Genomic DNA, 22949 nt, shown 5'->3' with positions numbered 1-22949 from the left:
ATATTGACCTAGAAGATGATGAATTTTGCTTCATGAAAAGGAAGTGAGGTTCAAGAGTGTTGCGCACCTTTCCTCAAAAGGTAAAACCCAGTCATCACCTCACGTGGGAAGCCTGAGAAGGACATGCATGAAACCATGCCTTCAAATGCCTAATAATTCACACCAGACATCACAGCCCGATTAATGCTGAAGGCAACTGGTGTGTGCTTGGAGGGAAATGAGGACAGGCACCAGCCGAGGTGTGGGAAGAGGGGCTAAAGTTGCCCCTCTTGACAACATAGTCCCTCAGAACCCAACTGTGTCCCTGGATTAAGTCTAGAATTAGGGATTTTCTCTAGTTCCAGGCTCTAAACCTAATTCTCGCCATGGAGAAAGCAAGAATGTTGTTCGATGGAGTAGAACCTTTTTTTTCAAGAGATTGATCATGATTAATCAGATAATCTCAGAACCCAGAGCCATTAGCTCATGGCTATTTGCTACAAACCTACTTAATAATCCATGGACATTCTATTTTTTGATTGTTTTATCATTTTTTATTTTTTTAGAGAGAGAGGGCAGGGAGGAGCAGAGGGAGAAGGAGAGAGAGCCCCTGACATAAGGCTTGATCTCACAACCTGAGATCATGACCTGAGCTGAAACTGAATTGGATACTTAACCAACTGAACCACCCAGATGCCCCTAATCTGTGGGCATTTTAAAGGGGAAGTCAGAGAAAAGGTGACATATCTCACTCCACATTATTTTTGGAATATATATATATATATATATAATATATATATATATTCTGACTGAATAAGTAAATCTCTCTCTCTCTCTCACTCACACTCACACACACACACACACACACACACACACATATACAGGGACCATATTTACCTCCTCTTCCATTGATGGCGAAAGTATACAGTAACTTCTCACTATTGAAATTAGTCAGGTCTTTATGAAACAGAGGGTGGTGGAAATGGCACGCACCAGGGTGCAGCATGATAATAACAGTAGCTACCATTTATTGCCTTATCTTATGCCTATAATTGTGCCTCCTGTTTTATATACATTATGTCATTTAATCCTGGCCACTCTTTTCATATGAGGAAACAAGATCGGGAGGATAAACAGTTTGTCCAAAGCTCCTGTCTGTCTATAATTTTCTCATTGTACATCTAGATTTGGTCAGCTCCATGTACTGAGAACATGTCTTGGTGTTAGATTTATGTTTGGATATACATCTGTGAACTGTTTTTTCTTCTGTTACTGGCTTATTTCTTCAATAGTCATCAAATGGAGAAAATAGTCAAAAGTTTTCAGAAGGAGATTATACTGACACATTAGCATATAGAGGAACAAAGAGTGTGTTTGTTTATTATTTATTTATTTATTTTAAAGATTATATTTATTTATTTGACAGAGAGAGACACAGTGAGAGGGGACACAAGCAGGGGGAGTGGGAGAGGGAGAAGCAGGCTTCCCACTGAGCAGGGAGCCCCATGTGGGGCTCGATCCCAGGACCCTGGGATCATGACTGAGCTGAAGGCAGACGCTTAATGACTGAGCCACCCAGGTGCCCCTATTTATTTATTTTAAAAGATTTTATTTGTCAGAGAGAGAGAGAGAGCAAGAGCGTGCACAAGCAGGGGGAGCGGCAGGCAGAAGGAGAAGCAGGCTCTCTGCTGAGGAGGGAGCCCGATGTGGGACTCTGGGATCATGACCTGAGCCACTTAATGGACTGAGCCACCCAGGTGCCCCAAAGAATTTTTTTAAATCAGATTTTTCCCTCCCTTGTGACAAGTGGCAATCGACATTTATAGGAATTGTCGACTTCTCATTCATTCAGGTTTCTAGCTGGTCAAGCAAAACTGAATTTTGAATAATTTACCTGAACACCTCAGAGGCCTTGATCTGCAGTACTTTTTGTATAGGAAAAGCTGGCTTTCAGTCTCTTCCATCTGGAGGCCAATCCTTTTTGACGAAGAGTGTAGACCTCAGGCAATTAGTGACTAAGTGGAAATGTGAAGCTTTAGCTTCCACAGTCCAGGGCAGGGTTTGATAAGAGACTCACCTTGGATCCCTTCTGTTCACCTAGCCTGCAAAGACATGATCTCAGTGTTCATAACCCTTTCCACCAGCTCAGCTCCTCTAATGTGAATTAAAATTGTGGCTTGATTGCTGTTGGAACACTCTGGCTAGGCCATGGCTGACAGTGACTATGGGTGGATTATTTACTTGGTTAATTTAAATCTGGATCTGTGTCTTCTGGAGCCATGTGTCATAGGAGATGCCCTTGTCAGAGCATTTTCTAGTTGACTCAAGGCCCTCCTAAGGGCATCTAGTCTGCCAGCTCTCCATCTTGACAGTATGTGGATTCCAGAGTTCTGCCACTGTGTCTCATCTCTCAGGGACCTCGATTACCCATGCCATGGGCAACTCTTAAGCATTCCACAACTATTGTTTAAAAACCTGGAGTTGCCTTGGTTTGTCCCATGGCAGCACTGCCTCTTGGGACAGATGCAGGGAAATAGTAACATCAGTGTTATGGAGAGGACCCTATGGCTCCTTTGTGTATTCACATTCAGTAAAAGACACATTTATTGTAAAGGAGCCTGTCTAAAATTCCATGGAATTCTGTCAGTTGTTACTGATTGTGGCTCTTATAAAGGATTGTATATTTTAGAATTTGCTTAATGTAGACTCTCCTGATTAAGGCTTTATTAAAATTCACACAGGGATAGGAATTAAGTAAGAGTATTTTCAAGAAAGCATTTGCTGAAAAATTCACAGGATAAATGTAACTATAAAAGGAATATTAAAATGTCTGAGAAAAATGCCTTTTCTGAGAACCCCAACTCTTACTAAAATAGATATGCTAATCCCAATACTTTTCTCTATTGATTTGAGCAGCATTCTTGAGGGATTCCATTAAGCTGCATTTTGTTGGTTGCATCTGAGTCATGCAAATAATAAAAATGCATTACCTTTAAAAAAAATACCCTATAATTAGAATGGTCACCAATTCAAACTGATCTGTCTTATAACTGGTATTGAATTAGTGGGGCTTTTATAGTATTCTTAGTCACTGTCAGTTTAATACAAAATGATGTAAAATTACTTCTCATAGTCCTTTAGTGATACCATTGACAACATTAGACCAACTGGAAAGAAGATTTTACTTCGGAAGTTTGCATTCTTCTTCTCTGGTATATTATGGGAACTCTGCTTTTACTTTTTTTTTTTTAATTGATGACTTGTTGCCTTGCCTTTTTATCATCGAGGAAAATGAAACATAGACAAACATGTAGCTCAAATGCAGCTCTGAAACCGAATAAGGTAGCAACCTATTATTAAATGTAGAGCAGACTAAACACTTTTTAAAAGAAGAATCAGGTTTCAGGCTTTAGCTTTGTGCTTGTCATTTAGACTTTGGAATAATCATACTTGCTGGGGCTGAAGCACTTGATGCTAGGCAGACTATGGACTGTAGTGAGTTTCTTTTTTTTCCTCTAACAGTTGTAGCCCTATACTTGTGGTCCTTCCCAGATGTAGTGGGGTGCAGGATTTCCGATCACATAGCTGAGGGGTGAATTTCTAAATCATAATGTCAAGCTTGTGGCACTCTTTCGGGTAGATATACAAATAGGGTCTCTGCATGGCAAGAGTCGTCTACCTAGCTATTTACAGAAGCAGCAATTCCATGAAAAGGTACTCCTTTTTTCAAGGCACAGACTCACCATTCCAGGAAGGGAGCCAGATATTGAAATACGACAAATTTTACAAGGGATTTTTTTTAATCCCTTTTGGTGCCAGTCTTGTCCAAGTGGTAAAGAAATCCTAAGGACATATAATATAGACAGGTAAAAGTGGCTAGGATGCCTTACGTGCACGGGGCCCAGCTGCCTGGGTGTCCTGAGAAGCTGTTGTGCTCTTGGAAACTCCCTGGGAGAAAGCAGCCCGCGGGTGTTTATGCAGGGACAATTCAGATTTGCAAAGGTAATAACAACAAAGTACTTTCAACTCAAGTAAAGCCCAAACTCAAAAGTTATTAACTTTGAGTTTAGTTGAGATTTGGGGTTATTTCTTTCTTGCATTCAGATGGTCCTCACTCAAGTGGAAACACTGAAAGAAAGGTGAGGAGAAGTCCTCCAACGAGCATCTCCACTCTGAGTTCCCATTGGAGCCAGTTCCTGGAAGTCCTTGGAGTGCGGCCTGTTACTCCTGAACACACCTTAGATATTATCCACCAACGGAGCACCAGCCACTGTTATTCACGACATAGAAATTGCTGCTGCCGTAGCTGGTGCATGCCCTTGGTTCTAAAGAAGGTGTGGTTTATCAGAACTTTAATTTATGGCCATGGATATTACTCACCTACTTCAGGTCTAATTTCAGCTGGAATACTTACTTGACAAAGCATTCGTGTGGCTGAGAAACTGACTCTTTTATTTAAGCTGCTGATAGATTTAGCTGTCCCCTTTTTGAAGACTTGCACATTTCCTGGCTTACTTGGAACTGGTACCATGTGGGATCAAAGACAGCTAGAGACCTTGTATTAATTCTATAAATGTTAAAATAAAAGTTAAGCTCCATTTTCTGGTTCCTGTTGTAACTGGAAAGAATAGCTCATTCACAAGAAGAAAATGAATTAAAAATTAGGAACAGCATGCCTTATCTCTTCCAAATGTGGATGTAGATATCGGTTTTGCTTTTCCCTCATTATATCACGCAGCAAAGAAAGTCACATTTCATAACAACGCTGTGACCTCCTCCATCCGGGTCTTCTGCTCTAGAGATAGGAGGGAACCAACTCTCTTTAGGGCCCATGGCTCCCCTTGCTTCATACCTTTTGTTTCCCTGTTGCTGCAGAGAGGCTCATGGTGGTGGAGGTTTGCCTGTACCATCCCTATGCCGTGTCCCTTCCACCTCCTTTGCTGATGTACGTGTGTATATGTGTGCATGCTGGAATCCAGGGATGATTTTGCTGAGGGAAGACAGAAGACATTTCTCAGCTTTCTTGGGGCTTGGCCTCCAAATGCCAGTCTGAATTCAGTTTGATGGCCCATCTCATGACCTCATCTCAGAGTTCAGGAGTCATATGGATCCCGCTAGATGACTGTTCTCTCTACCTGGAATCATGGCCCTCAACTTGTAAATCTCCAATAGAGAAATACAGAGGAACAGAAGAAAAATTAAAACCTGGCAAACTAAATTCCTATTGATGATGAATGATCTAATACTTAAGTTCCGTCCTGTGTTGTTTTCTCAGGTTTTTTTTTTTTTTTTTTTAAAGATTTTATTTATTTATTTGACAGAGACAGAGATAGTGAGAGCAGGAACACAAGCAGCAGGAGTGGGAGAGGGAGAAGCAGGCCTCCCGCCGAGCAGGGAGCCCGATGTGGGACTCGATCCCAGGACCCTGGGATCATGACCTGAGCCGAAGGCAGACGCTTAACGACTGAGCCACCCAGGCGCCCCTGTTTTCTCAGGTTTTTTGCTCACAAAATGGCCTGCAAGATAGTAGAAGGTCTGTAGGATTGTAACATGGTTCTATTATAGGAGGGATCTAAGTGATTCCAAGATACTTTAAAAGAACCAGGGATGGTTAGGATTGTCAATTACCGATACAGTTATGTGACTCAGTTTCTAAATGGGGCCTGGGGCGAGTTTTAGTTTCCTCGTAAGTAGAAGGGGGAAATGATTTTTTTACCAAATGTTAGTGTAAAAATTAATGAGATGGCGCATCATACAAAGCACTTAGCACTATCCCTGACAATAAGCACCCAATAAATGGAAGAATATGTACACACACACACACACACACACACACACACCTTTATTTCCACTGTCAGGTCTTGTCTATTTACAGCTTCTGTTCAGGAAACTTCTTTATCTGTCTATCTGGCCTTTACTTCTGGCCTAATTTCTGGTGTCTAGCCAGCTGTTCCAGATGTTGCCATTAAGCTGTCCTTTAAATGGTCATGTTTCTTTGACCTACTGACAGTGACTTTTGAAGAGAACCCATTACGATGGTGATTTTAGGATTCACAGAACCATGTAACTTTAGAACTTTATTTGAAAGATGAGGAATATGAGGTCCAGAGAATGTAGGTAATTTCCCCCAAATCACACAGTTCTCAAGTCTAGATTTCTGGGTTGTCAGTATTGTCTTTTACGTACGTAAGAGTCCTTCAGACCCAGAGGAGAGTCTGGGCAAAGCACAGGATTTAGATTGAGAAGGGGTTATATTTGAACATAAAAGAGGACTTAATAGTGATAAAATATTTGCAAATTGTGACCTTATGCAAGGTGCTTATCTCTCCATTTCTAAAATAATGTGCACCTACTTGCCTCGTAGGATCTTGTGAGATCTAGATTCTAGACAGTGTAGGTGAAAATATTTGTAAGCTGCAAAATGCTTGTAAATACTAATTTTTTCTTTTATAAGCATATGACACACTACATATACGTATATATGTATATATACATATACGTGTTATATGTGTATCGGGACATAGGTGTATATGTGTGAATCTTAATAAATTAATGTGCTAATAAAACCATTTTCAATCAAACCCAACTTTTGCATGGCTTTTATCTGTAATGTCCATTTATGACCATCTGCGGTAGGCTCTCTGTATGCTTCAAAAGAGAGCTCAGTATCTTGGAGGTTGGGCTAAAAATGGGAAAGAATGCAGAAGGGGATTTTTGCTGCCTTGAAATCCAGGTCAACCAGCTGGGTGCTTAACAGGTAGAAAAGCCCCTTGCCATAGGGCATCAGGAGACCTTGCCCTAGAAGGGCTGAATATATGGGGACATCAAGCTGTTTTCAGCTTTATGAATATTAAGCTATTTCTTTGAATCTCAATGGATGATTTACTGGGATTAACTGCTCTCTGTATGAATTAGGAAAGTAAATACAATTCTAGTTTCTTGTCATACAGGAATTTATAAAGAGCATGCAGGAATGGCACATTCATTTCAACTTGAGGGCACTCTTCAGTTGCTTGGTGGTGAGGTGTTCGAGAACTAAGCAGAAAGAGATTTGGGGACTGAGTGTGGGTCAAGATAGACAAGTGCCATCATCATTCTAGTAGTGTGTGTGCTGTCGGCTTAGGTGGGAACAATACATGTGCATATTGAAAATGGTAGCAGGGCCTTAGTTATAATCCTGGTGTCATCACATCTACCTGGGAGACCTTGAACAAGACTCTGAATCACCCAGGACTTTCATTTTCCTCATTTACAAAATAATTAGCATGGCCATCTTCTGTTTCTGAGAAAGGGACAGTGTACGGTTTTATTCATGTCAACTCCAGGACATCTTTACCAGGGAAGATGACTGTCCTTAGTGGTTACAAAGGTATAATTCTACCCTATTTACCTTTTAGGCTCTTGTGAGATCTAGATTATAGAGAATGTGTGTGAAACCATTGTGTAAACTGCAAAGGCTACATAAATATTAAGCCACAAATAGTGGCTTCAGATCCTCAAGTTTCCTAAGTAGTATGCTCGCTAGACAGTCAACAATATGAAAGAAATTCTATTCCTTTTAAAGAGTTTTCTCAGAACATTCCTTTGGCTATAGCAAAGGAAAATAAAATTAATAATTATATTTTTAATGGATGAAAGCTGAATGTGTTTGACTTGGAAACTTTCATCATCCTCTGTGACTCTCAAAATGAGAGAGAGAATTGCTGTATTTTCCTTTTCCATTAAGAGAAAGGAATTAATGTGCTTGTTTGTTTCTTTTTGTTTGATATAAACATTTATAAAACCTTTTTTTTCCTCCCAGCCCCCTGAAATCAAGCTGAACATTGACTCAGCAGATTTTATTTGGCCTGATTTTAGCTAAATCATTCTTTTTTCCTGTTTAGAGAGAAAAAAAAGTCATTCCACACATTGCGATATATATTCAAGTGATGGGGACCCCAGAAAGTTGACAGGGGGAAGTTTAGAAAACCCTCACATATGCAGCCCGCTACACATTGTATTCCTCCTGTGAGATTTGTGGTTTTATTTTCTTCCATATTGTCATCTTATTTAAAAGGGTGGAAGATTATGGATGACCAGTTGGCATCTTAATCAAGGCGAGGGGAGAGTATTCGTGAATTGAGCTCATGCTTGCCCCTGGCTTTTGAGGAAAAGAACCCATGTATGATCACTCGGTCTCTGTTTTCAGATCAGACTCCGACCCCAACGAGATTCCTGAAGAACTGTGAGGAAGTGGGGCTCTTCAATGAGCTGGACTGCTCCCTCGAGCATGAGTTCAGGAAGGCTCAGGAGGAGGAGAGCAGCAAGCGGGTAGGTTTGCTTGAATGGACTCCTTGGCAGGTTCCTCCCCTAACCCCCGTGAGAATCTTCTGTGTGGGAACTTTGTTGGCACTACAGATTGTGCGGATGTGGCCCTAAAACAGCATTTTATCCATTTGCAAGTATTTGTCTATTTTTTTTTTTTTTAAAAAGGATGAATCCCTGATTGTGGTAGAATCCATCGTGGCAGAAACAGACATCTGAAATAGGAAATTCAAGCAAAAAAAAAAAAAAACCCAAAACAAAACACCTGATTCTTGAACCTTGAGTTGGATAACTCACAGACTCTTTATATTCAAAACTAGTTGTTTTACTTTGCTAAATATTTAGTAGGAAGCCTTACATGGGTGTTGCATGCAGAAGACAAGAGTCAAAGAATAATTGTAGCAGTAGGAGAGGGGGTTTCATCTGATTTTGTCCCAGGTTCTCACTGTCCTATTTCCATAATCTTCCCGGTAGACCTCCGCCAGTTTCAGTTACTTCCCATTCGTATTATTGAACATCTGTTATTGTTGAGACAAATGGTTTAAATATACGTGTGGATTATTTGTTCTTACAAATGTAGAAAATCCACTTTATGCATGCCTCCAGAATATATTCAGTTTCTCGTAATGTTATGCTTGCATTTTAAAAATCACTTTGCGAGATTAAGGAAAGGAAACGGGGTCACAAGTAAATGTGATAATGAAGCTCTTTAGCATTTTTTCCATTGTTACGATAGAGCATTATTGAATGCTCACAATGTACCAAACAACAAATTAGACACATTCCATGATCAGAGACTTAAAATGTGGAAATGGGTTGAAAGGAAGGGCTGGCTAGGTTGTAATGGATTCTGAAGGTCCAGCTGTTCCATCCGGAGAAGATATTGTAAAGGCTCTGATATTTCAAAACCTTCGAATTCTCCTCTACGTGAAATTATAATAATCCCCCTCCACCAGATTTTTCATGTCACATTCTCACATTAAAACAGTCAAGGGCTTGCACTGAGTCTGTGCTGCTTTTGGAAAAATCATCGTAATTGGTGGAGGATACAAGAGAGGTATAAAATCTCAATCAGCTCATTTTATTTATGTATAATTAATTTACACAACCACTTTCCCCACCCCTCAAGTGACATGAAAGGCTTTCCGCCCCCCACTTTTAAAATGAATACTTTTTTAGCACTTATTTGCCAGGCACTGTTCTGAGCACTTAAAAATTTAACTCAAAAAAAAAAAAAAGGTGTACATTCTATATTTCACTGCAATAGAAACATATTTTTTCAAAAATGAGAATTTACAAGGGTGAAGAAGAACCAAAACGTCTAGTAAATTTCCTCTGTTTGAGTTCTACATTTAGCTCTCTTGGTAAATGTGGCATTTGTGAAAAAACTGAAGGATTATAAGTTCGTTCATTCCTCAAGATAGTCAAGGTTGGTTTCTTAGATTAAACTGAACTGTAAGAAAGGTGTATGCTAGTTCCTATTGGTTTATATTGTCTTCATTTCTGAGAGAATGGTTTTAACTGAAGTATGTGTCCTTAATTTTCCTACAGACATTTACCAAGGACAGCTTTAGGAAGCCCTATGGTAAGGGTGTGGTTTTAGATGTTCTCCTTTACGTAGTACTCATGACTCCTATATGAAGCCCCATGGGAGGAAATTCTTGCAGATCTGAATTCCAGGAAATTGTTTGCTTCCCCTAAGGAACTGAAATATTTTCTCCGTGTGGACAGGAGAATCATGTAACTAGTTCTGTTTCTCTTTTCGCTTTGACTGCTCGGTTAACAGAAAGCCAAGTTTACTGCTTAACTTTGAGAACTTTTTAGAACACTGTGATGAACATATTTTACTTCCCTCCAGACTAGACTTTCAGTTCTAGTTTATATTTCCTCTGGTCCTGATTTTTTTAATTTAAAAAACATTTTTATGCTATACATTTTTTTTTTCTGAATTACTTTTGAGTCCTTGTGGGTTGAGAAAGAGTACAAATAAACTTTATAAATTAAAATAATCAGGCAAGCAACTTTGAAAAAAAGGACAATTGCAGTTATAGAAATACATATTTTAAATACATATTTAAAATATTTTTAAAAAGTGTCTTTGAATCTTGCTTTTGTTTTTTAATTTATTTTTTTAATTTAAATTTTAGTTAATATACAGTGCAATATTGGTTTCTGAAGTAGAATTCAGTGATTTATAACTTACATACAACACCCAGTGCTCATTACAAGTTCCCTCCTTAATACCCATCACCCATCTAGCCCATCCCCCACCCACCTCCCTCCATCAACCCTCAGCCTGTTCTCCATCATTGAGAGTCTCTTACGGTTTGTTTCCCTCTCTCCCTTTTTTCTTTTCCCCCTTTCCATATATTCATCTCTTTTCTTTCTTAAATTCCACATATGAGTGAGGTCATATTGTATTTGTCTCTCTCTGACTGATTGATTTCACTTAGCATAATACTCTAGTTCCATCCATGTTGTTGCCAATGGCAAAATTTCATTCTTTTTGATGGCTGAGTGATACTCCATAAGACACATAAAATACATTTATGTAATATATAAATTTTATATAAATATATTTATATATATATATATATAGACACACATACCACATCTTTATCCATTCATCAGTTGATGGACATTTGGGCTCTCTCCATAGTTTGGCTATTGTTGATAATGCTGCTATAAACATCAGGGTACATGTACCCCTTCAAATCTGTATTTTTGTATTCTGTGGGTAAATACCTAGTAGTGCAATTGCTGGATCGTAAGGTAGTTCTATTTTTAACTTTCTAGGAACCTCCATACTGTTCTCCAGAGTGGCTGTACCAGCTTGCATTCCCACCAACTGTGCAAGAGGGTTCCCCTTTCTCCGCATCCTCGCCAACACGTTGTTTCTTGTGTTGCTGTTAATTTTAGCCTGAATGTTGCTTTTAGCCATGTGCTAGTTTTGTGATGGGTATTCAGGTGGGGAATCCTATAGCCAGCTTCCCTCGTGGTTTTGGGTTTGGCGTCTCAGGAGATCACCTTCTCAAACTCCAACTTTACTTGCACGCACTGAAAGCTGGACAGCATTCAGGCTGTTGAGGTATCCTCTTCCCTTGCCTCTTTTTTTTAAAGATTTTATTTATTTATTTGACAGAGAGAGACACAGCGAGAGAGGGAACACGAGCAGGGGGAGTGGGAGAGGGAGAAGCAGGCTTCCCACCGAGCAGGGAGCCCGATGCGGGGCTCCATCCCAGGACCCTGGGATCATGACCTGAACCGAAGGCAGATGCTTAACGACTGAGCTACCCAGGCACCTCCTCCCTTGCCTCTTTTAAACCAGAGCAGCCAAATCCAGCCTTGGGTGGCCATAGCTTCTTGAGACCTAATGCACGATGACTTCTCCAGCAGCCAGATGGGCTGTGTTGGTGGCTTCTGCCTAGCATTTCTTTGGAAGCCACAAATGGGTAAATTAAAGGTGGGAGATACTCTCCAATCTACCAGCATACTTTTATCCAAACTTTTGACCACATTTGTCCAAGCTACCAACATCCCTGGCACACTGCCACCCCCGGCTCCTGCTTCGTTTATTCATCCCCTACTTGAAAAGTAGGACTATAAGCTTTCTATTCAATGCATACCTTATTATTATTGAATGTTATCTTCTTCCTTCCTTCCTTTTGCTCTGCATTCAGATAATTATTTCTTTTTAATTCTACATCTCCAACTTTCTTCTAATTTCTTTTCCTCTGAGTCTAAGTTCTTTATATAAAAAAAATATTGGAAAAATTGGGCCGGTCCTTCCCTCCACCTTTAACTTTCTAGCTGCAGTTTGGTCTAGAAAATTCTATTCAGGAGCAAATAGAGAATTGATCCTCACTTAGCTCGTTCGGCTGTCCATTGGGGAAAATTCTGTTCTATAGACTATCTCTAATCCTGACACCCCCAGCTCCTGCTTCATTTATTCATCCCCTGCTTGAAAAGTAGAAATACAAGCTCTTTATTCAGTATATCCCAATGTATGTATAGAATGAGAACAGGCTAGAGGCAGGTCATGACAATGGAAAAAGCCCTAATATCTCAATCTTCCACAGAAATATAAGCTCGTGGTTTCAAAACTCTTTAATAAGAGATGTTTTTCCCTTCCATCACTAGCAGGCCTCACAAATCTGTTTGCCTATGGCTTAGAAGTCAGGCTAGTCCATGTCCTGAAACAGGTGGGAAACTTGTGTTCACCCTTTATTCATTCAGTAAATATTTTTGAGTGCTCGTCATGTGCCAGGCATTGTCCGAGGCATTGATGACTATACTGTGGACTACAGCTCATTGAAAACAAAACCCTGCCTTTAGGTAGCTTACTTCTCGTGGGCAAGGCAAACAATAAGCAAGTAAAAACCATGAAACATATAACATGTCAGAAGGTGATGTGTGTTCTAGCAGGGAAGGGGCAGAGGCAGTGCTGGGGGGAGGGGTGGTCAGGGAGGACATTGGTAGTAAGTGGACATGCAGCAGAGACTGGAAGGAAGAGAACAGAGCTCTGTGTCAGAGCAGGTGTACCTCGGGAAGAAGAGTGTTCCAAGTGCAGAGAGTAATAAGTGCAAAGCCCTAGGGCTGGAGGATGCTCTGTGGGTCGGAGGAATCACAAAGAGGAGGGTTTGTAATAATGCTAAAGAGTGGGCCTGGGAGGGCAGAGTCCGGAAGGCCTGCAGCCTTCAGATTTTCCTCTGAGTGAGATGGGGAACCATAAACAGTTTCAAGCAGAGGAGTGATAGAATCTGATTTAAATATATTAGAAAGTTCACTTTGGCTGCTGAGTTGAAAGTAAATTGTTGGGGGACGGTAGCAGAGAGAGAGAGAGAGAGACCAGTTCCAGAGGCTAATGGAAGAATTAGGATAGATGATGATGGCAGATTGGTCCAAGGTGGAGATGGACATGGTGGTTACATTCTGGGTCTCTTTTGAAGATAGAGCCAACAGGATTTACTGATGAATTAGATCTGGGGAGTAATAGAAAGGATGGAATCAAGAGTGAACCAGGTATTTGGCCTAAGCAACTAGAAGGTTGGAGCTGCCTGTGGGAGGAGCAGGTTTGAGGGGAAAACTGTGGAGACGGTTTTTCTACTTATATGGAGATATTGAGTGGGCACATGGATATAATGGTCTGTAAATCAGGAAGAGGTGACCCGTCTGGAGATATAAATTTGGGAGTCACTGGCATATAAGTGGTGTTTAAATACATGAGACTTGATGGAATCATCTGGGCCTGGAATGAATGGAGATGAAGTTGGAAAGAGGTCTAAGCATGGAACTTGGCAGACTCCTCCAGAACCTCCAAGACAAGAGTGTTCAACTCTCCTCAGTGGCCAGAGATAACACAGAAGACCCTGAGGCATTAAGAATCAAGTCAAGTGTAGGGATATTAGTAGTAATGCTCAGCGGACCTCAATAACCAGCAGTCAGCATGCCGATTTCATGTTCCACGTCAGTGGAAAAAAAATAGAAACAAAGACAAAAGGATTTTTAAAAAGAGAAAAAGAAAGAGGAAGGTGAATTGATCTTTTACATTTGATTTTTTAAAAGAAGGAATAATGCTTATCCAGGAAGTGGGATATAGCTTCATCATATGATAGCAGTTGTGTGGGAGTGTGTGTGTGTGTGTGTGTGTGTCTGTGTGTCTGTGTGTAAGAAAGGAAGGGCAGTTGAGAGGACTAGAAATGAACTCCTTTGTCTTGCTGAGAGAAATATAACATTACAGCCTAACGTGGTTAAGGACCTTGAGGATGAAAAGCACTGTGTGTAAGTGCTGAGTGTTGCTCTTCTCCCATAGGACCTAAATTTGACTCATTATGCTGATGGAGCAATAGCAAATGAGGACATTTCCATGCTCTAGAATTCCTACCCAAATGATGAAAAGTGCAGTCTATTCCCAGAGGGTACTGACTGTTGAACACATGGAAACAAGGGACAAGCTACAATCTTAAGATCTCGGATCCCAGCTCAATAGGAGTCATGGAACAGGGCATGGCCAGGTCAGCCTCAGCTCAGAAACGGGGGCTGCTCAATCTGATTAAACTCTGTACCTGGAAATCATGTTACTCGACACCACCAGTGACTCGGGGAGAGAGGGTGCAGAGAGGGAGGCCCTCTGCCTTCATACACAGTCTAGCTCTATCAGCCCCTAGCTGGCACGGCCGTCCTCTGGGGAAGGCATGAGCGACCGCTGAATGGGAAAGAAAAGATACAAAAGATAGGGAGTGGAGCAAACTCGCAACAGCTGCTCTGTTAGCGTGTGGCCTCTACAACATTTGCATAAAACAGTCCCTCCCTCTTGCAGAAGTCTGGAGAAAAAGACTCTCCGAAACTTGAAAACTTGATTTTATTCTGGTTTTGAAAATGTCATCATGTTTGCTAAATCCTGGGAGATGAAACGATGAAACTGGTTTTGATCTTTGCGTGTTTTGTTTTGTTTTGTTTTTGATCAGCATGACTGAAAGGAAACACCCACTAGCAATGCTAGAAGAGATAACAATCTATTTCTTCCCCCATCCCAATGACTGGAAAACCTAACCTTTATCTTACAAGGATTATTTTTGTCCTCCCATCTCAGGACATGACAAATGTAAGCTTTTTTTTTTTTTTTCAGCTTTCTCCTAGGTTTACATTATGCCCTCAGCTTGAGTGGACTTTGACACTGGAAGAGAAGTTAGCTTGGTCTTTGCATCCCACTTATGGGAATGACTAAACCAGTGGAAAAGATCAGAAGCTATTTCATGTGTTTTAGTTTCTGGAATTTAGGGTTAATGTGTACAATCTTTTTTTTTTTTTAAGATTTTATTTATTTATTTGACAGAGAGAGACACAGAGAGAGAGGGAGCACAAGCAGGGGGAGTGGGAGAGGGAGAAGCAGGCTTCCTGCGGAGCAGGGAGCCCGACGCCGGGCTAGATCCCAGGACCCTGGGATCATGACCCGAGCCGAAGGCAGACGCTCAACGACTGAGCCACCCAGGCGCCCCTAATGTGTACAATCTTACAAGAGATTATTAAGAGTTGGTATCCACTGCCATATGTCAGTGAATCAAGATGTGATCTGAGGCTCTGCCTCAATTTTAAAATGGAGTGGGAAATAAAAACTCATAGGGTTTTTTGGGGATGGGGCACCTGGGTGGCTCAGTTGGTTAAGCAGCTGGCTCTTGGTTTTGGCTCAGGTCATGATCTCAGGGTCCTGGGATCAAGCCCTGCATCAGGCTTCGTGCTCAGCGGGGAGTTTGCTTGAGGATTCTCTCTCTCTCCCTCCCTCTGCCCCTCCCCCTGCTCACCTTCTTTCTTTCTCTCTCTCTCTAATAGTAAATAAATAAATCTTTTAAAAAAAACTCATAGGGGTTTTTTGCTTTATTTAAAAAATTTTTTGGTGGAAAGTCAGGGCATCCTCTAAGTGACAAAATGCATGGTCTATTGCCTTGCAAAGAATGAGCACCTTTTATCAAGTCTTTTGATGTGGATGATGAGGGAAGGCCTGTGGTTTGGAGGAATACTGACTAAGAGGGGTACCAGGGGTTTGGTCATCTCCTCCCTTGGAGAATTTGTATGTTTGGATAATTTGGACTCAAATGGATGAGTCCTCACAACCTTTCACACTGAGGAAAAAAATATGTTATCTCTTAAAGCTGAGGATCTGATCCCTAAAGCTAAATTATTTGGCAGTTCATGGCTCTGCCTCCAACCAGTGTTCTAATCAGAATTGAAAGGGGGTTGTGGCATTGGTGGGAATTGCAGATAAATGTCTCAGCCTGTGAGTGGCAGGTTGTATTGTTCTCTGAGTTCAGTATTAAGTGTTTAAGTTTTTTTGTCATAGGTCTTATTGGTATCTGCTATCCCATGACATGTGTCCCGGCAAGATAGAGGTCTTTGCCTGATGTCTTTTGGAGAACCGATCACAAGGCTTCCAGAGGCTTAAGTTTGAATGAGAGAGGGTTTGCACTCATTCCGTGCTGTGACAGGTGGTCTCATATGAGGTACTTATGTTTCCACTTGAAGCTACAGAGTGGAAGATATTGGGAGGCTCAGACCCTGTTTAAGATATAACAGGAAGGGTACTAGAGAGAACTGGGCATTGATTTTGAGAACCGCTATTGTGTTGGGAATATTGCGGAATAAAATAGTATTTTCTTGCACCAGTATTTCCTGTTCAGTTGTGACAGGGTATAGCAATGATCTAAGTACTTATATATTCATGAAGTATATTCAGGCCCACGCATGATGTTTTGAACATGTTATTAATGATCATTTGATTTCGGTCCCTTTAGTTCACAGGGAATAATTATAGGTGATTATACTGGTACTATGTTCTCCACTGAAGTGCAGAGGGATAAACTATCAAGAGAGACAGAGTGTTGCTAGGCCCTCACTACGGAGGGCCAACAGTAGGGCTTTTCTCCTAGCTCCCTGTTTTGTCTCTGCCTCCTTGTCTGTTGGCTTTATCCACTCCCAGGTAGTTTCTGTTTACATCTTCTCTTCAGAAAACTCATAAATTCTGACTACGTATCAGCCACCTCCACTGGACGATTCCTTCAACTATATTCTATTCTTCAGACTTGAATATTAGCCTCTAATCTCCAGCTGCTATCCACATTCCCATCTAATACAACTCTGCTACTCCCAACTGCCCCCAAACTGTGCTGAGAGCTTCCCTGTGACAAGTCGCTGCCCAGTCTAGTCAGAGGCATGTTTCACCTACCGCAGGAGTCAGCTCTGCCTTCCCACCCTCCTTTGCCCCCTTCACTGGGTCCCAGCAACTTTCTAAGGAAAGAGACTTCCTACCTTCCCTTTATTTTCCCTTTCTGTTCCCTCAAGTCTAGACTATCATCTCTTCCTCCTGGGTTATTGCTGCGAATTCCAAGAAAGGTTTGGAATGCTAATCTAACTTTAATGAAATACCTAGCATTAAGTCTTGCAACATTGAATGCATTTTTTTAATACATAAAAAGTACCCAAGATGTTTACAAGTCAAAAAAATTGTTCTTGCAGCTCTTCCACTTCTGACTTGTAGTTAAGTCCAAAGTCCCTCCAGATATTGTCATTGTTGAGGGAGAGGGGTTGGTGTGGGATGTCAGAGGTGTAGAAAGGAGTGCGTTGGGAGCTGTTAAACATAGTCTTGATTCTATGACATTCTGTGCATGGAATGCATCTAAAAGGACGAAAGCAGGGATGGGGAAGCTCTGAAGGGATGATGAAAGGACACCAAAAATAGCCCAAAACACAGCGGAGCCCCAAAGCTCCCCAGGCACTACCATCAGCCCAGGCTCGGCCTGTGAGGACCACTTGTTTGGCCTGTCTTCCCATCAGGTGGCCTTCCTGTAGCTGAAAATTAGTCCAATTGAATTATTTGGCTGGGAGGCTCCTCGATAAAGCGATTACGAAGCTCAGCTTTAAGGGCCCAGAAAAGGACAGCTTTTCCCAGCAGGAGACTTTCTCAACAGGCTGATTTTTCTGTTCCAGGTTGAGTTGGGTTGGGTTCTCAGCTAGTTAAAAATCACTCCTTACCAGTCCCGAGGCAGGCAAGCCAGGCTGGGATTTCAGGGCAGGAACCCAGTGGAATCACAGCGGGAATAGATGCTCTCCTCTGAAGGCATCCATTTCCAGCTCTGAGTAATTCAGGCCCAGCCACCCACCACACAGGCCCCAGGGAGGCGGGTGTGTGCACAGGGGGCCTCTGCATGTGCAGAGGAAGCTCATACTGTCCTCTGGGAGGCCCTGCATTAATGCTCCCAAAGGCAGGCAGGAAAACAGAGCTGTTTTCAGGGCTGGATTGAACCAAAATGACTTAAAGATGAAGCTTCCGTTCTAGGCAGAAAACAGCGCTCACATTTGGAAAATTGGCCCAAATGTTAGATAGACTCCATGCACATCTGTAGCTAAGAATTACCTACCTGGGCCCCTCGCAGAGATGTGAGGGAAAAAAAAAATTGACATTGTAAAAAGAGAATAGGAAAATAATATAATAGTTGCAAGAGTCGCTGTCTCCATTGTCTCATAAATCCAGGTGAACGTTAAGTATGGTCCGGAGCAGGTATGGGAATGATTTATTCTGGGAACCCTGCTTCAGCATTTGTGTGCTGTTATTTCCATATTGATAAGGCTGAGGCCAGGAAGTGGCATTCCAAGCATTCCTCCCGTCCATATTTCCAGCATGTTGGCTGTCAACTCAAGCCTGTGGTGCAATTACTGATTTTAGCCTCAGAACCCCCTAAAAGGACATTTTCTTTGTTCTTTACCCAACTATCACCAAAGCCCAAAGGCCTAGGAAATAGTGGGGTTCTTTTCCCCCCTTGAATGACTTGTACCACGTTCTTACATTTTTGGGAACTGGCTGTTTTGATGACCCGGAGGGGCTCACCAGCTGTTTGGACTGGAGATGCAATCAGCCCGTTCTCTTGGGTAGCCACGCACAATGTCACCTGCTTGCTCCTTGATATTGGGCTGGGTGATCCTCACACCCCAAATATGACAGGATATCAGCCGCCGTCTCTTCCGGACCATTGCCGGGCTTCACTTTGTTCTTTGCTTTCTGGGATATTAGAGGCTATTTTTAGCCTGTTTGAACCTATGACTCTTCTGTGTGATGAGCCCAGTTGTCTCATTTGGCTCTAGAGTGAAATGGAATGCTGAGAGACTTTACCCTCAGCATCTCCTCTGGGCACGAATTCTTCTAACAAGATGCACTCGCATTGGCAAAATCAGACTGTTGCGTATGTCGGTGATATTTTGACCTTTGCCCTGAAGGCGAATGTGAGCTGTTTCATTTGAGAGTGTTGGAGCTAGAAGAAGAGATAGTCCCACCTGCAAGCTCTCCCTTCATTGGGGAGTTCTCTCCGTGGAGTCGGGGTGAACCTCACATTTTGAATTTAGTGTGGCTGCAGGCACAGCCATCCCTGGGATCTGAGTGATGTGCAGAGCACACTATCTGTTATATGAAAACTTTGAAAGTTGATCACGGTGCTGTCCGAACCCCGCCTTTTCCATGGTTTTATGTTTGGGTGGGGGGCTTATTTGGGCTCTGTAAGCAGTCAGATCCCCAAAGAAGAAAAGAAAAATCGATGTCAGGTTGATTGACTACAGATGATGCAGCACTGGGCATTGTGAATCAAAGCCGCTCTCAGAGAACCCATCCCCTGCCTGGCTTCTCCTGCTAAGATTTGTGATGCACAGAGCTTACGAACTTTCCCAGAGGATTTACGAATGTGAGGCTTTTGTTGGATTTGTTGGCACAGTGGGCCCAGGCTTCCTGTCCTTTCCAGGGTAAGCCTGGCATCTGCAGCGCTCTAGAATGTAGTATTGTGGTATGGTCTGCCCAAGTGTGCTGTGTAGTGTGGTGGCCATGTGCTGCTGGTCCACCTGAAAATGGCCTCCCAACATTTCCAGTGCTATTCGTAACAGCCCAGGCGTGGGTGGTGGAGAAGTAATGAATTCAGGACGGGGACAAGAAATCCCGACTCCATTCCATCACTCTCTAAAAGTCATGCATGACTTCATTTTCTCAGTGCTAAACTGGGCCTTTTGAAAACTTTGGAATTATACACACACACACACAGTTTGCATATAAAGATCTGGAGAACAAAAAATTAAAAATTAAAATTAAAGCTCATTCTAGGTGGGTGGTATTAGATGCACACGTCACTAGAACATCTAATCACACCTTGAACATTCTTTCTGATGTTGATTAAAATAAGTGGTCACAAAAGGGTCCTGGGGACAGATACTCAAACTGCACATCTACAGAGACAGCATCGCAGCAGTGACATTGCTTCCTGAAGGAGCATCTCTTTCCTGCACAGTGGGGTAGGAGCATAGTTTTTTGTTCCTGATCTCTGCTAGACTTTTTTGTCTTCATTTGTATCATAATCACACATACGTGCATGCTTGTTTTAGACAAAGTGGGCAACCCAGGCTTTGTGAATAATGCCTCATTATTCTGACCAGTAGCTAGAATTGCCTACAGGGTCCAACACCAGCTTTTATAGACATTTAATGTCCAAGTAGAGCTACCTGCTGCCCTCCGACTGTTAAGATGGTGCCACGGATTTGCCCACCTAGTGTGAACATAAGAGTTGATCGACCATTCGTGGTGATGGATTTGCACAGATCCACACACACATGCCCTCCTTTGGACCCCCTTGTAAGCAGAGGCGCATATTGCCAGACAGCTGGCTGGGGCCAGGGGTGCAGGCTGTGATCGCAGGGGAGAGGAGCCGCTCTGACCTCATTAGCGCCGTTCTTCTAATGGAGTGCTTACAGGCACAGACTCAGGCTCCCAAGGTCTCACTCTTGATACAACGGGCTGGTGCATTTTACAGAAAAACAATCTGCTTACCACACCAATGGGACTGTCCAAATACCCTTCTCTTTCCTGAGATTCTGTATTTTGCCCCTCCTGAAGTCTATTGCCATGTGACACAGTCTCACGACGCTGCAGCAGACCGGCCTCAATCTTGTGGCAGCAGTTTGTTGTGGTAAAGAGTATTGAGATCGCACGTCTGTGCCTCAGTCACCCTGCACATGGACATGCCAAGCAGTGGTGCCTGGGAAGCTCAGAGGGAACGGGGGCGGGGGGCAGGGCGCAGAGGTGTCTATGATCTCTGTGTACCGGTCGGTGTGAGCAGGGAGGGTGTGAATGGCGCTTTGTGTGCCTGGGGGGAATGGCTTGAAAGGGACTTAGTCACTAAAACACTTTGCTTGGATGCTTTGTGGGATTTATTCAGCTCATCCTCCTGGACTTACTGGCTTTTTATCAAAGAGTAAATACCACTCCAACAGAGCCATGCCCTGTGAGTGTGAGTGTAAAATGGTTGACGTGGTGCAGTTTTTGAACACCCCTTTCTGACTTAGGGAGCTCACATGCTTTGTCCTACTTCCTCCTCCTTCGTTTCGAAGTCACGGCACTTACTTCCTCATCCCCCCCCACCCCCCCACCCCCGCTCAGGGTGTCTGTAGAGACTTTTTCTTTCAAGTCTGCCGCTGAGACCATTTGACATATTAGCCAGCCGGAGAATGAGGTTGGAACCGAGATGACTAATATTTGTATTTGCCTTTCCTTTCCGTACAAGAGAAGAAAGAGACCAAGTCTGATTTTTAAAGTGGTCCTCATTTTCTACAGCCCCCTGGCAGAGGTGACCTGCACCGAGTGCCAGATGCCTTTCCCAACAGCTGTTTGGTGATTCCGTGTCACTGGGCTCACTGTAAAATCAGGCATATCCTTTTAATTACCTGTTCATATTTCAGCCATGCCGAGCTCCATGGCACAGAGAGAGAGGATAAGCCTTCATTGTAATGGATTTTTAGTAAGACTATCTCTGAGATAAGAGTCCTAAATCTTGGCAGTCTCTTTAGAGCACACACTTTGTGATTGCACACAAATTCTTGGCTCCCCAGAGCCATGTTGTAAATGGAGTGCACTGCACAGGGCTGGGTAATAAGATACTGCAGATACATTTGAGAGCAAGGTGCACTTTTGCTTTATTTATGAAGATAGACATGCTGGTTGAGGGCTTAATCACAGCTGATAAATCATTTTAAGAAAGCCTATTAGAACCATATGCTGATTTTTTGCATTAATATAGTGTGTCTGTTTCCAGTCTAATAAGACAGGGTTTTCTCGCATGCTCGCTGTCTCTCTCCAGTGTGGACTATTTATCTGTTTAAGTGGTATCACTTGTGTGGGAGCGTTTATCTCTGTAAGAGGTACCATTAATAAAAGAAGGTGAAAGGAAAGGGGGAAGGAAAAATGAGTGAAGGCGCCCTTCACACAGTGCCTGTGTGTGTGTGTGTGTGTGTGCACGCGCACGCGCACCCATGTGCGTGCGTGCGTGTGTGTGTGTATGGCATTACAAAGGAAGGAGTCAAAAAGCTGAGAACAGGAAACATCTCAATTAGAGTTTTGGAAGACCATGAACTGGTCTTCACTTGGCATAAGGTAGTCATTTCAGCCCAGGTGGTTATAATACTATAGTAAAAGATAATCTGAACATGGGTGTGTGTGTGCGTGTGTGCGTACACGCACACACTGACATTTTGGTTACCTCACTTCTCCCCCGGCTAGCAGAGGTCTGCCCCAGGAATAGGTCCCAAGGCTCTTTAATGAGAGCCATATTGGGGCTCCAGCTCCGAGCCAAGTTCTGTTTATCACTAATTGCAGGGGTGCCTTGCAGATCTTTTCTATTATTTCCTGATTATACCCCTGCTCTTTTTATTATCTTGCCAAAATTCAAACAGTCATAATTGCATGATTTATTGTTTATTTATAATCCCTTCTACTGCATCAATCGCTGTATTATTTAATAGATTTTAAAACAGCAATAGCTTTTACCAAATGACTGAATCTCTTTTACTTTCCACGGAGAAGTCATGTATTTGTGCATCTCACTTGGCGTTCTTCAAAGTGCGTCCACGGTACTCCTCCAGAATCCTGTTTCTGACCGTCTAAGTAAGGGCTGTTTTTGGTGCACAGAGAGAGCTTGTGCGCCAGGAAGATGTTTTAGGAAAGGATGTTAATTTATCCTTTAGGATTACATCCAGTTTGGGTTATATGACTCCTAAGTTTCTTTCCAAATCAGAGTTTCCATGATTCTATGAGAACAGAGTTTAGAGATAAAGTTGAAAATCCCATTTTATTTATTTTATTTTATTTT

General features: G+C 42.3%; 1 protein-coding gene across 4 annotated transcripts in view; it reads left to right on the top strand.

Moving 5' to 3' along the window:
* Positions 1–22949, top strand: part of CREB5 (cAMP responsive element binding protein 5) — a 395972-nt gene that overhangs the window by 80028 nt on the left and 292995 nt on the right. For 3 of the 4 annotated variants that reach the window (XM_081800341.1, XM_081800339.1, XM_081800340.1), the window contains one exon: positions 8168–8289. The exons of the other annotated variant lie outside the window; for it this stretch is intronic. In XM_081800341.1, coding sequence (XP_081656467.1) covers positions 8168–8289 — 122 coding nt within the window. The remainder of the gene's footprint in view (positions 1–8167; positions 8290–22949) is intronic. 4 annotated transcript variants of the gene reach the window in all.

The sequence above is a fragment of the Leptonychotes weddellii genome, chromosome 12, assembly GCF_054177405.1.
Source record: "Leptonychotes weddellii isolate Sample4059 chromosome 12, ASM5417740v2, whole genome shotgun sequence".
In the NCBI taxonomy this organism is placed as follows: domain Eukaryota; kingdom Metazoa; phylum Chordata; class Mammalia; order Carnivora; family Phocidae; genus Leptonychotes; species Leptonychotes weddellii.
Note: the sequence above shows the minus strand (reverse complement) of the source record. Positions and strands in the feature narration are given on the sequence as shown.